At 46.0% G+C, this 10,011-nt stretch overlaps 1 protein-coding gene across 1 annotated transcript; it reads left to right on the forward strand.

Moving 5' to 3' along the window:
- The first annotated feature begins 4,401 nt into the window (after nt 1-4,401).
- LOC104384625 (keratin, type I cytoskeletal 19) lies at nt 4,402-9,447 on the forward strand. Its single transcript, XM_009993051.1, has 8 exons — nt 4,402-4,851; nt 6,480-6,562; nt 6,909-7,065; nt 7,319-7,480; nt 7,629-7,754; nt 7,880-8,100; nt 8,875-8,903; nt 9,416-9,447. The coding sequence occupies exons 1-8, from the start codon at nt 4,402-4,404 to the stop codon at nt 9,445-9,447; spliced, it is 1,260 nt and encodes a 419-aa protein (XP_009991353.1).
- The last annotated feature ends 564 nt before the right edge of the window (nt 9,448-10,011 follow it).

Raw genomic sequence — 10,011 nt, forward strand, 5'->3', positions numbered from 1 at the left:
CTGCCTGCAGGAACTTGACTTTGGAACACATCCCCTCGTCAGTCCGACACTTGACTCTTAATAATAGTTTCCAGCCCATCATACTCTGCGGAGATTTGCCAACCAGATAACAGGTTAAAGGAAGTGCAAAATGTACTGAGTGACTTGTCTTTCGCTCGTCAGGGCTTGGGGTCCTAACTGATCCTTTCTTCCCACACAATTTTTGATCATACTCTAAGAAAATCTGTTTTGTTTTCCTGTCTCGGGTGCTGTACTCCCTGACGTGCGCTATCATTATAGTTCTGGGTTGACAGAGAAGTCTACTCCAGATTTTTAAAGCTGTTTATGTTTCCAGGGAAGCAGAGACAATAATGAGGTATTTCCAAAAGTACACACCACAGCCAGTTTCAAGTATTTGCCAAGTTTTACATTGCTCCCAGTTATTTAAGTATTCCAGTTCTTCAGGATCTTGTACATATTTTCCTCATACTAATTATTTAAATACTATATAAGTGATAACACTGAGAAATTAAATTATGTGTCCCAATATCGCTCCTGTAGCTGAACAGGAGTTCATACCTTTCAAGCTCAGCTCAAATCACTGAGTTATTGTTTCTTTTCTGCCATGAAAGAACTAGACCCCTGGACAAAACTCAGTTGTCCTGTGTCTTACTCTCCTAATTTCTTTTAAAACAGAACCCTTACATGACTTTATTTCTCATCTCCTTCAGTGCAGAAAATCAGGGCACCCACATGCATTTTTCACCAAATCACATTCCCTCTCCTTTGCAAAACCAGTAATTTTGAGAAAGTGAACCCTCTTTTTAAACAGCTAACAGCTGTGTGTGCATGTGCTACAACCTGCCTGTGCAGCACGTAAACATTCTTGTCTTTGAATCTGTTGGCACATTCAGTGAGTATGTGGCAATGCAAGGTTTGTGAAGACTGAAAAAAAAAAGAGCAATGATGGGATATAAAAGCAAGAAAGCCAAGAATTGTGTAGTGGGCAGATATTCAACACAGTCAGCTGCAAATCAGTTCTTGTTATCAGCGGTTCTTCCCACAAGGAAGTTTAAAGAACAAATAGAAAAGTTTGTGTTTGGATTAGAGATTCAAATGTTTTACGCCTATGATCTTCAACAGAAGAGAAACACATAGAAAGTTGTGATTTTAAGAGGGCATGTGCCAGGATCAGTAGGGTGGGGTGACCAAAGTTTTGATAAGCAGGAGATGAGATGAAGATCAAAAATGCGCACACAAAAGAGTGAAGAAGCACATTTTCACTGATGGAAGCAGAGGTAGAAAGGAAAAATTATCAGAAGGGACAAACACTTAAAGATTTGGAAGGTAAATTCAGAATCACAACCTGACTTGCCTCATTCATCCACGGAAGCATCTGTGGAGTTGCAGGCACCAACAATGTAGGTTAAAATGCTCACAGAGTTTATTTAACTGTAACTGCATTAGCAATCCCTGGAAGCAAATTTAGCGGGATGTGACAAGAGTGAAGTATACGCCAGTGTTGCTTAAGGTCAATAAAAAATGGTTTACAGGACAATTCATAAAAATACCCTGAAGTAATACGAGCAATTCTATAAAGCAGTGGTGACCAGTAAAGCAGAGCAGATAAAGGTAAAGCAGAACCAGGTCTCAGCCAGGAGCTTGGGTGTGGGCTGTTTCCACCAGTCTCTGCACTACTTCACTTTACGAAATGTGGCTTCCTTACCCTCAGATAAGTTGCAGATAAAGCAAATTCCCTTTGTTGTTACGTTTCTTTCAGGGAAAAGCTGACCCTACGATAAATTCCGTTTATTGTAGTGGGGGGAAAAAGGACCGGTGCAGAATGAGAAAAGCATCTTCTTTCTTGAGCAATACTTTGCCATACTGAAGGCTTTTCCAAGTGTTTAAGTACCTGTTACCACCTTAAGGGAGTCCCAGCAAAAACAAACACAGGCAGCCACTGAGGTGAAAGAGAGATGGAAAGTTAAAAGAAAATCAAACCCTTTCTGGAAACTTTGGATGCAGTTTAGTAATTACGCTGCTAATATGATTTGATACTAGAGACTTATGATCCACTTGGTGGTACAAATCAGATTAAACAATTCCTTCATTTGACAGTGTATCCCAAGCTTTTCCTCTCCTGACACTTTCAGAGGTACTTCCAAACTGCCACCAAGAGCTGCAGTTCTTTGGGAAGTTTTTCCGCGCGTGTTGCAGCCAACCTGACCTGCCCGCAGTACGTCGACGTTCGAACGGTGCCATGTGTGATGATGGCAGCTTTTCCTCAGGGGCTCGGAGGGAACACAGAGGCCTCCCAGACCCCAGTTTTCATGAACTGGATCACAAAACATTATGCATGCAGCATCATAAACAGGCATTTCATTTTGCAGACCCCCAAAATGCACTGCTTCGAGGTGCTGCCAGAGGAGTCTGGAGACAAACCAGAATATACCAGTATCTCATCTCCTTTAAGCTTGCATTTCTGCTCAGTGAAGAAAAGCACATAGACTTACATTCTTTATGCTCTAACTATGGACTTTAACAAAAAAATAATCATTCTGCAGCTTTCTTTTTGCCTGCAGGCAGACTGTAACTGCCCAATACTATTCTTTCCCCTATCCACAGGACTTGGAACAGGCACCTGCTGGGCAGGTTTTTCCTACCCAGAAAGGTAGGACATTCAGATCTACAGAAGGAACGAGCAGTGTGCCTTTGGCAGGCAGAGGGTCCTCTGTGTCACTTAGGAAATGCTGCACAGCTTTCCTGTGCAAGCTGGAGAGAGGTGGGAAGGCAGCGGGCTGCACGGGAAGAGAACTGGGCTGGGACGCCCACAGGCTGCAGCACCACAGCCGGGCAATGTATGGTACACGGAGTGTCCCAAGGGATACATTCTGTACCTGGGTCACTGCACGATTCCTCCTTCTGGTACCACCTCACCAGTAGACACAGACCCATGGGGCTGTTGATAATGGTGCCGTGGCCAGCTTCCAGTTGGTGTGTTTGTTCTTTTACCCTCCCTGTACTTGCCCGGAGTGCGACATTCCTCTCTGTGCAAAGCGAGTACGGCACCAACGTGTGCTCTGAAGTGCCCGATGCATTTTGATGGGTATGGAAAGATGAGACAGGCCCTCACACAAAGGATGCATTTCATTTGGCTTATCTTTAATTCTTGATTTTGGTATTAAACGGATTTCTCATTGAAACATCCCAGCATGCATCTTGTGCTGCAAAGGTTCTGTTTAGTGGAAGCACTTGCAGGTGGCAGAACATCTGCCCAGACCTGGCAAATGCTGGTGGGCAGCTTACTGCCTCTTCCTTTGAAGCAGTTCTCCTGGGGAGTGCCAGAGGTCTGGAGCAAGTGAGCGGTGGCAAGAGAAAGGAGAATGGAAGAAACGATGTGAGTACCCTCTCGTGTTAGGGATGCTCACGGAGGAGCTTGCACTAACAAAATCAACGTTGCGTTTGAAAATGCATCTTGGGTAACAGAGGACTTGAACATTTCAGAAATTACATTTTCCTGAACCTCAAGGACCACAAGACTAAGTGCTCGTGTTTCTTCTGTTCACTTCTCTCTTTCAGCAGCAATGAAAAGGCTGAATACACAACTGGGCACTTGTTTCTGCTGCTGCTCGCTCCCCAGGTGCTCAGGGAAGTTTAATGCTTCTCTCTGCTACAAATACAGCGACGGTTCCTTGGAAAGGATTCTTGTTTCTTTGGAAAACTGCACTGTTTCAGACAAGGCATGTTCTCTGTCAGACCCTCTCTTCTACTGTCAGCCAAAAGGAACTGAGAGCAATGAAAGTGAAAATCATACTTCTGAAAGATTTTTTTCCAAGGGAAATAAGGAAAAAAGAGAGGTGGGAACTTGTTTTGTCAAGGTCCACACACACTGCTCACCACTTGGGTTTCTTTGAAGCTCTGTTATCGGTCTACCAACTACTAATTTAATCACTCTCTATGAAAATTCTTTCCTGAGACGACATGAAGCAAGCTGCTGTGTGACTCCGCTGCGGACGCAGCGCTGGCTGCAGCAGGGCCGTGCGCTCCCAGCCCTCCTGTTTCCATGCAGGTAAACTCTAAGCGGATTTGTGAATGCCCCCTGGGCACGATGCCACCTTCTCTGCATCCCACCTTTTGCTTCAAGAAGCAGGGGTCAGAGGGAGGGGACCAGCTCCTGTGCGTGAAGGTATTTGGGAAAGAAACACAGCCCAGTTCCCAGCAACTGCCCAATAGGAGGAATTGCCGTGTTGGCAGAAGGCTGGAGGCTGATAAATTCCATGGTCTCAGGTAACACGCTCCGGAGACAACTCCCATTGTCACAGGCATAAAAAGGTGGGGTGGGGGAACGGAGCACACGCTCCTGCCTCAGGATCACGAGCTGTGCCAGCTGCAGTTGGGGTTAGGTCCTTGGGACTTCTCGCCATGGCCAGTTACAGCTTCAGGCAGAGCACCTCTTCCGTGGCGGGGGGACCTGGCGGCTCCGCGCTCCGCTTCGGTGCAGGCGGCTTCCGGGCTCCAAGCATCCACGGGGGGTCTGGCGGCAGGGGTGTGTCCGTCTCTTCCGCTAGATTCGTCTCTTCTGGCCCGGGAAGCGGCCTGGCTGGGGGGTATGGGAGCAGCTTTGGCAGCAGCTTCGGTGGTGCCTATGGAGGTGGTCTGGGCAGCGGCGACGGCCTCCTCTCAGGAAATGAGAAGGCCACTATGCAAAGCCTGAACGAACGCCTGGCATCTTACCTGGGCAAAGTGCGTGCACTGGAAGAGGCAAACTCTGACCTTGAAAATAAAATCCGAGACTGGTACCTGAGACGAGGACCAGGCCCAGTTTTGGACTACGCTCCTTTCCACAAGACTATCGAAGACCTTCGAGACAAGGTAGGAGTTAACCTTCCTTAAAAATTGTCTTAGATTTGCACTTAAGAAGCAAGCACGAAAACCCAAAGAGAACAATTTCACCAGGAAAACACCCAGAAGACATTGCAGCTTATGAAAAGGAGAGGAAGATGAAATGAATAGGTGATGATTGGGTGGGGTGGATAAAGAAAACGATCAGTATGGAATTATCTCCATTTTTAAATGCTAGCTAAGAGACTGCAGAACAGTCAGTCTGAGATGCCTTAGTACTTCTCTGATAATGCTTGTGTTTAACAAAGCATGAATCTACACACACACACACATATACACACACATGCTGGTCATATACACCCATATGACCAGTTAAAATAGATATATGACCATATACACACTGATAAATATAAAGAGAGCCAAACAATGACAGCAGCCTGCCTGTCTCTGCAGTCTGTTACGTGCCATAGAGCTTGAAAAACTTCAGAGTTAAGTACAATTTTGTAAACGTGAAGATAGCAGCTCAAGATTTCATCACTACACCTTTATTTTTCTTTCACGTTTCACTTACTTAAGCTTGGAATTGAAATAAGAGTGCTGAAACATTTGGCTTATGGAGAAAGGAAGTAGCAGACATGAAGTAATTGATCCCATATATAAATGCAGGATTTGCCCCAATCGCCCATGGGTACCTGATAACAGATCACTTGGAGATGATACACACCCCGGAAAACACAGGGAGTAGCTGATTAAACTGTGTAAATTAATGAAAGAAAACTTGAGGTTTCATTTTCACAGTTCAGCTTGGAGTTCATGACCGCTCCCACGCGGTTTACTGGCTCCTTGCTTCAACCCATTCACATTCTCTACTGGTTTAAAAAACTGAGCTCCAGTAAAGGCAGAACTGGCAATTAGATTTTCTCTTTCAGTATTCTTTTCCCTCCTGGCTTTTACTCCCCTTAGTTACGGGACAGAAAATGTTTTTGTGGATGACCTTTTGAATTTTAAAAGTGGCAGGCAAAACCCACATGCTTTCTGGTTAGAATTAACAGGGATTACTTCTAAATAAACAGAATTTCCTGTAGAGGCTTTCACGATGCATTAGAAGGATCAATAAACACTATCTTGGATATTCCAGGAAATACAAACGTGTTCAAAGACAATGCGATCTGAACCCTTATTGTTTATGAAACACAAACATGTCACTTATTTTAAAATCACACAGACTTTTTCATCACTTCCCACCGTAACAAAAACGCTAACTAGAACAAATTCTGCCAAGAGGGGTCTGCAGACTTTGCTTCCCTTGCATCTCTCCAGGAAATGGGCTTCCTGCCTAGTCCTAAAGCACCACCTGCCCCCCGGCTCTCCAAAGGCCTCTTGTCTCACTGTGGGGCTTCCAGCCAAAAGCCACTTCCTATGCCAGGCAAGCGTCGGAGGACCTGTCCGTAACTGGCAATCATGGCAAAAGTGCTGTGATAAACCTGTGCTACGTATTTGCTACGGATCATGGATACTTTCCCACTGAGAGTACAGAAAACACATTTTTATTTGGTGTAGCTGCAGATTAAATAAAATCTGAACACTTTTATCTTCGGATGAGGACAGCAGGTGACACAGCTGTCTCAGCCTCAGCGATGAACTCTCACTGTTTGCAGATCCTCGATGCCACTACGGACAACTCGAAGATCGTTTTGCAGATCGACAACGCCCGGCTGGCGGCTGACGACTTCAAGAGCAAGTGAGTAATTTCTGAAAGGAAAAAGGTCTGTTGAGCAGGGAAAAATCCTCGTTGAGTCAAGGGCAGTGGCCATGAAAACAAAAGGAATGCCTGTAAAATCTCTGTGCGAACACGAGTTTGATCCTGTCGTGGCATTTCAGCCCTTGGTGTATTTGCGGAAAGCACCGTCTGCACCGCAGAGAAGTTTATAGAATGTAAAATGTGTGGAGAAGAGTTTAATGCTGGACACCATTTGCTACACCATAAATCCTACAAAACCAGGCATGTTTACAGCAGATGGTAACATGTTTCGTGGTGGGCTGGCTTCATCAGCTTAACCAGAACAGGTTTGTTTTTCTGTTTTGAGGTTCGAGACGGAGCAGGCTCTGCGCATGAGCGTGGAGGCCGACATCAATGGCCTGCGCAGGGTCCTGGACGAGCTGACCCTGGCCAGAACTGACCTGGAGCTGCAGATCGAGAGCCTGAAGGAGGAGCTGGCCTACCTCAAGAAGAACCACGAGGAGGTAAAAAACCCCCAAGAAACACGTTTGAAAGTGACATTAGAAAAACAGTGTGTGTTGAGATGTGGAGTCCCTCCGGATTGCCCCGGGCTCTCCAACAGTGAAGAAAAGACTTCTGTGTAGACTGGGAAACTAAAGATACCCCTGCAAGTATGTAAGGGAGTCAGTCCGACCTCAGCCCTTGAAGAAAGAAAGTTCCTAACATCTTCATTTGTGATTTTAACCTCTTTTGTCTTCCTCTGCCATGTCCACACAGGAACTGAGCGCCCTGGGAGGGCAGGCAGCTGGGCAGGTCAGCGTTGAACTGGACTCTGCTCCAGGCGTTGACCTGTCCAAGATCCTGGCTGACATGAGAGACCAGTATGAACACATGGCTGAGAAGAACAGGAAGGATGCTGAGGCCTGGTTCCACAAGAAGGTAGAAAAAACTCCATACTACACAAACACTAACCAAAAAAATCCATGAGAGAAACTAATTACTAACCCACCCAGCAAACTGCTGTGAAAGCCTTAGGACCTCTGCTTAGAGGCCCCACACATCTCACGTAACGCTTGCCCTGTTTCAGACTGAAGAGCTGAACCAAGAAGTCGCTGTCAACACTGAACAACTGCAGAGCAGCAAGTCTGAAGTCACGGACCTGACACGCACCCTCCAAGGGCTGGAGATCGAGCTGCAGTCCCAGCTCAGCATGGTACGTCCGAACGGCGCCGCGTGAACCACCCCCCACTGGCTCGGGGGCGTACTCCCCTCCCTACAAGGAGTCCTGCATCTGGCAGCAACTTTCCTGAGATTTGCCCCCACCCTCTCTGCTCCCAGAAAGCCGCGCTGGAAGGCACCCTGGCCGACACGGAAGGGCGTTACGGTGCCCAGCTGGCACAGATCCAGGGCCTCGTTGGCAGCATCGAGGCGCAGCTGGCTGAGCTCCGGGCTGACATGGAGCGCCAGAACAGCGAATACAACATCCTCATGGATATCAAGACTCGACTGGAGCAAGAGATTGCTACTTACCGACAACTCCTGGAAGGCCAAGAGTCCCAGTAAGAAACTCTGCTCACTGCAGAAAACCTTTCTGTGTAGCTTCAGAAAGTTTGACCACACCATGATGCTCATTTGCCACAGCCACAGTAAACAGAACTCCAAATACTCCCGAGGTTCTAAAACTTTTAACTGATTTTTCTGGACCACGTTGGAGCTAGAAATGTTGCAACTCACATTTACATTAAGCGAGTTCCTTGAAGAGTTTCTGAAAAAAAAGGCAAACTGACAGGCAGCACAAGAAATTCGTTGCAACTAACAGTTCGAGTGATAACTAGTCCTTAGCTGCCTGACATCCGTAGCGCAGTTAGTAATGGTTTATAGAACACAAGGATTAACACCAAATTCCCATAAACTTCCTGTTAGCAGTTAAACAGCTCATAGGAATCAGTGCAGAAGGACATATCTGCAGAGAAGTGAAGGCAGCCAAGGTGCTGCTTTCAGACAGCCGCTAAGTGGACCTCCCACATGGTCGTTTCACACATAGCCTCAAGGAGGAAAGTATCTCATGGCCGTGAACAAAAAAATTAGGAAGGAGTTGAAAGGTTTTGATTTCCTCTATTCCTTCATTCCATAATTGTCTTTTCCCACGGCAGTTGTTGAAAAATACATTTCCTACAACAATTCCCGCTCCTGAGCTGAGAGGGAGAGCAAGGAGATGATCGTCTCTTCTCTATGTACCAAATCTGCCTGACAGAGAATTTGCTTTCATACATCCTCATCTCACGCAGCACTTTGTTACCTCTCCTTCCAACTGTTATCTCTTTGTTTTACAGGATGTTTGGTTCCCTTTCCGGAACTGCTGGTAAGAATCCTTTCTCTTTCAGGACACCTTTGGGAGTCAAAGGACTCACACACACACATTACAGCAGTCGTGTCCATTTTAGCAACTGGGCTGCTGCACTGATCTGTGTCACAGAAAAGAATCTAATAAGTAACAAATGATAGGTAGAAATTAACAAATTTCAGTCATTAAAAGATGTTAGACATCAGAAAAAATCTCAGACTGTGCTACAGTAAAGGCCAAGTAAAGCACAAAATGCTTAATCATTCCCCCAGATGAAAGGATACAAGAAATGTAAACTTGGCCAGCTCAGGGGAACTGTACAAACACGCACGTAAAACTTGCCTTGAGCTTTCAAAGGTCAGCTGTATCGTAAAAATGATGTATGATTCAAATCAATGCTATGAAGAAGAAAACTTCTGAGAGAAGAGAATGAGAGATGAGACACAAAGTAAGCTCAGCCCCCACTGCAGAGTGGTCTCGGGTGTGTTCTGCTCAAGTAACTGCTGTTCTTTCTCTCCATACCATTGTAGACAAGAGAGACAAGGTGGCGGATGGAAAATAGTACTGCAAGTCCTCCAAATATCATCTTCAAAATAAGAAAAAGCATATGGGAATTGAAACGGAGAGGAAGCACTCTAAACTGCTGGGAATCACTATCTTCAAGCACAGAAAATTCTTGGCCACACAAAGTTTAGGTAGATTCATCCCTTTAGTGGTGATTGATTCGCAAATCGGGTTGGCTTTTCGACTGTTTCTAGTTCTTTCGTGTACTGCATTGCTGTATCTGCTCCAATAAAGATGATCTTCTCGCACCCTTAACTCCTTCTGGGTTATTTGATATTGTCACTGAAGTTTCACTTCGGTCAGGCAGGAAACAGCTTGCCCGCAGGTTAGTGCTCAGTGTCTGCGGGCGGGTGCCTTCGGCTCCAGCTCCCATTTTTTCTGCTCCTCTTGCTGGCAGGAGCTCTGAATATGGAGCAACTCAGCCCCTCCGAGTGGGGAGTCCAAGAGTGATTTATGTTTCTAACTACAAGAGCTTTGCTCTCGGAAGAGCAGTACCAGCGAGAAGTTAGGTGACTCTGGCGAGAAGCAAGAGCTGGGGGACACTTTGTTGGGTACAACAAAA

Source organism: Tauraco erythrolophus, chromosome 25 (genome assembly GCF_009769465.1).
Source record: "Tauraco erythrolophus isolate bTauEry1 chromosome 25, bTauEry1.pri, whole genome shotgun sequence".
Lineage (NCBI taxonomy): Eukaryota > Metazoa > Chordata > Aves > Musophagiformes > Musophagidae > Tauraco > Tauraco erythrolophus.

Excerpts from the sequence above, each read along its gene's own strand:
- LOC104384625 (XM_009993051.1), top strand. The coding sequence starts at position 4,402 with ATGGCCAGTTACAGCTTCAGGCAGAGCACCTCTTCCGTGGCGGGGGGA. Across the intron at positions 7,066-7,318 it reads TCAAGAAGAACCACGAGGAG|GAACTGAGCGCCCTGGGAGG; the intron begins GTAAAAAACCCC and ends ATGTCCACACAG. Across the intron at positions 8,904-9,415 it reads TTCCCTTTCCGGAACTGCTG|ACAAGAGAGACAAGGTGGCG; the intron begins GTAAGAATCCTT and ends ATACCATTGTAG.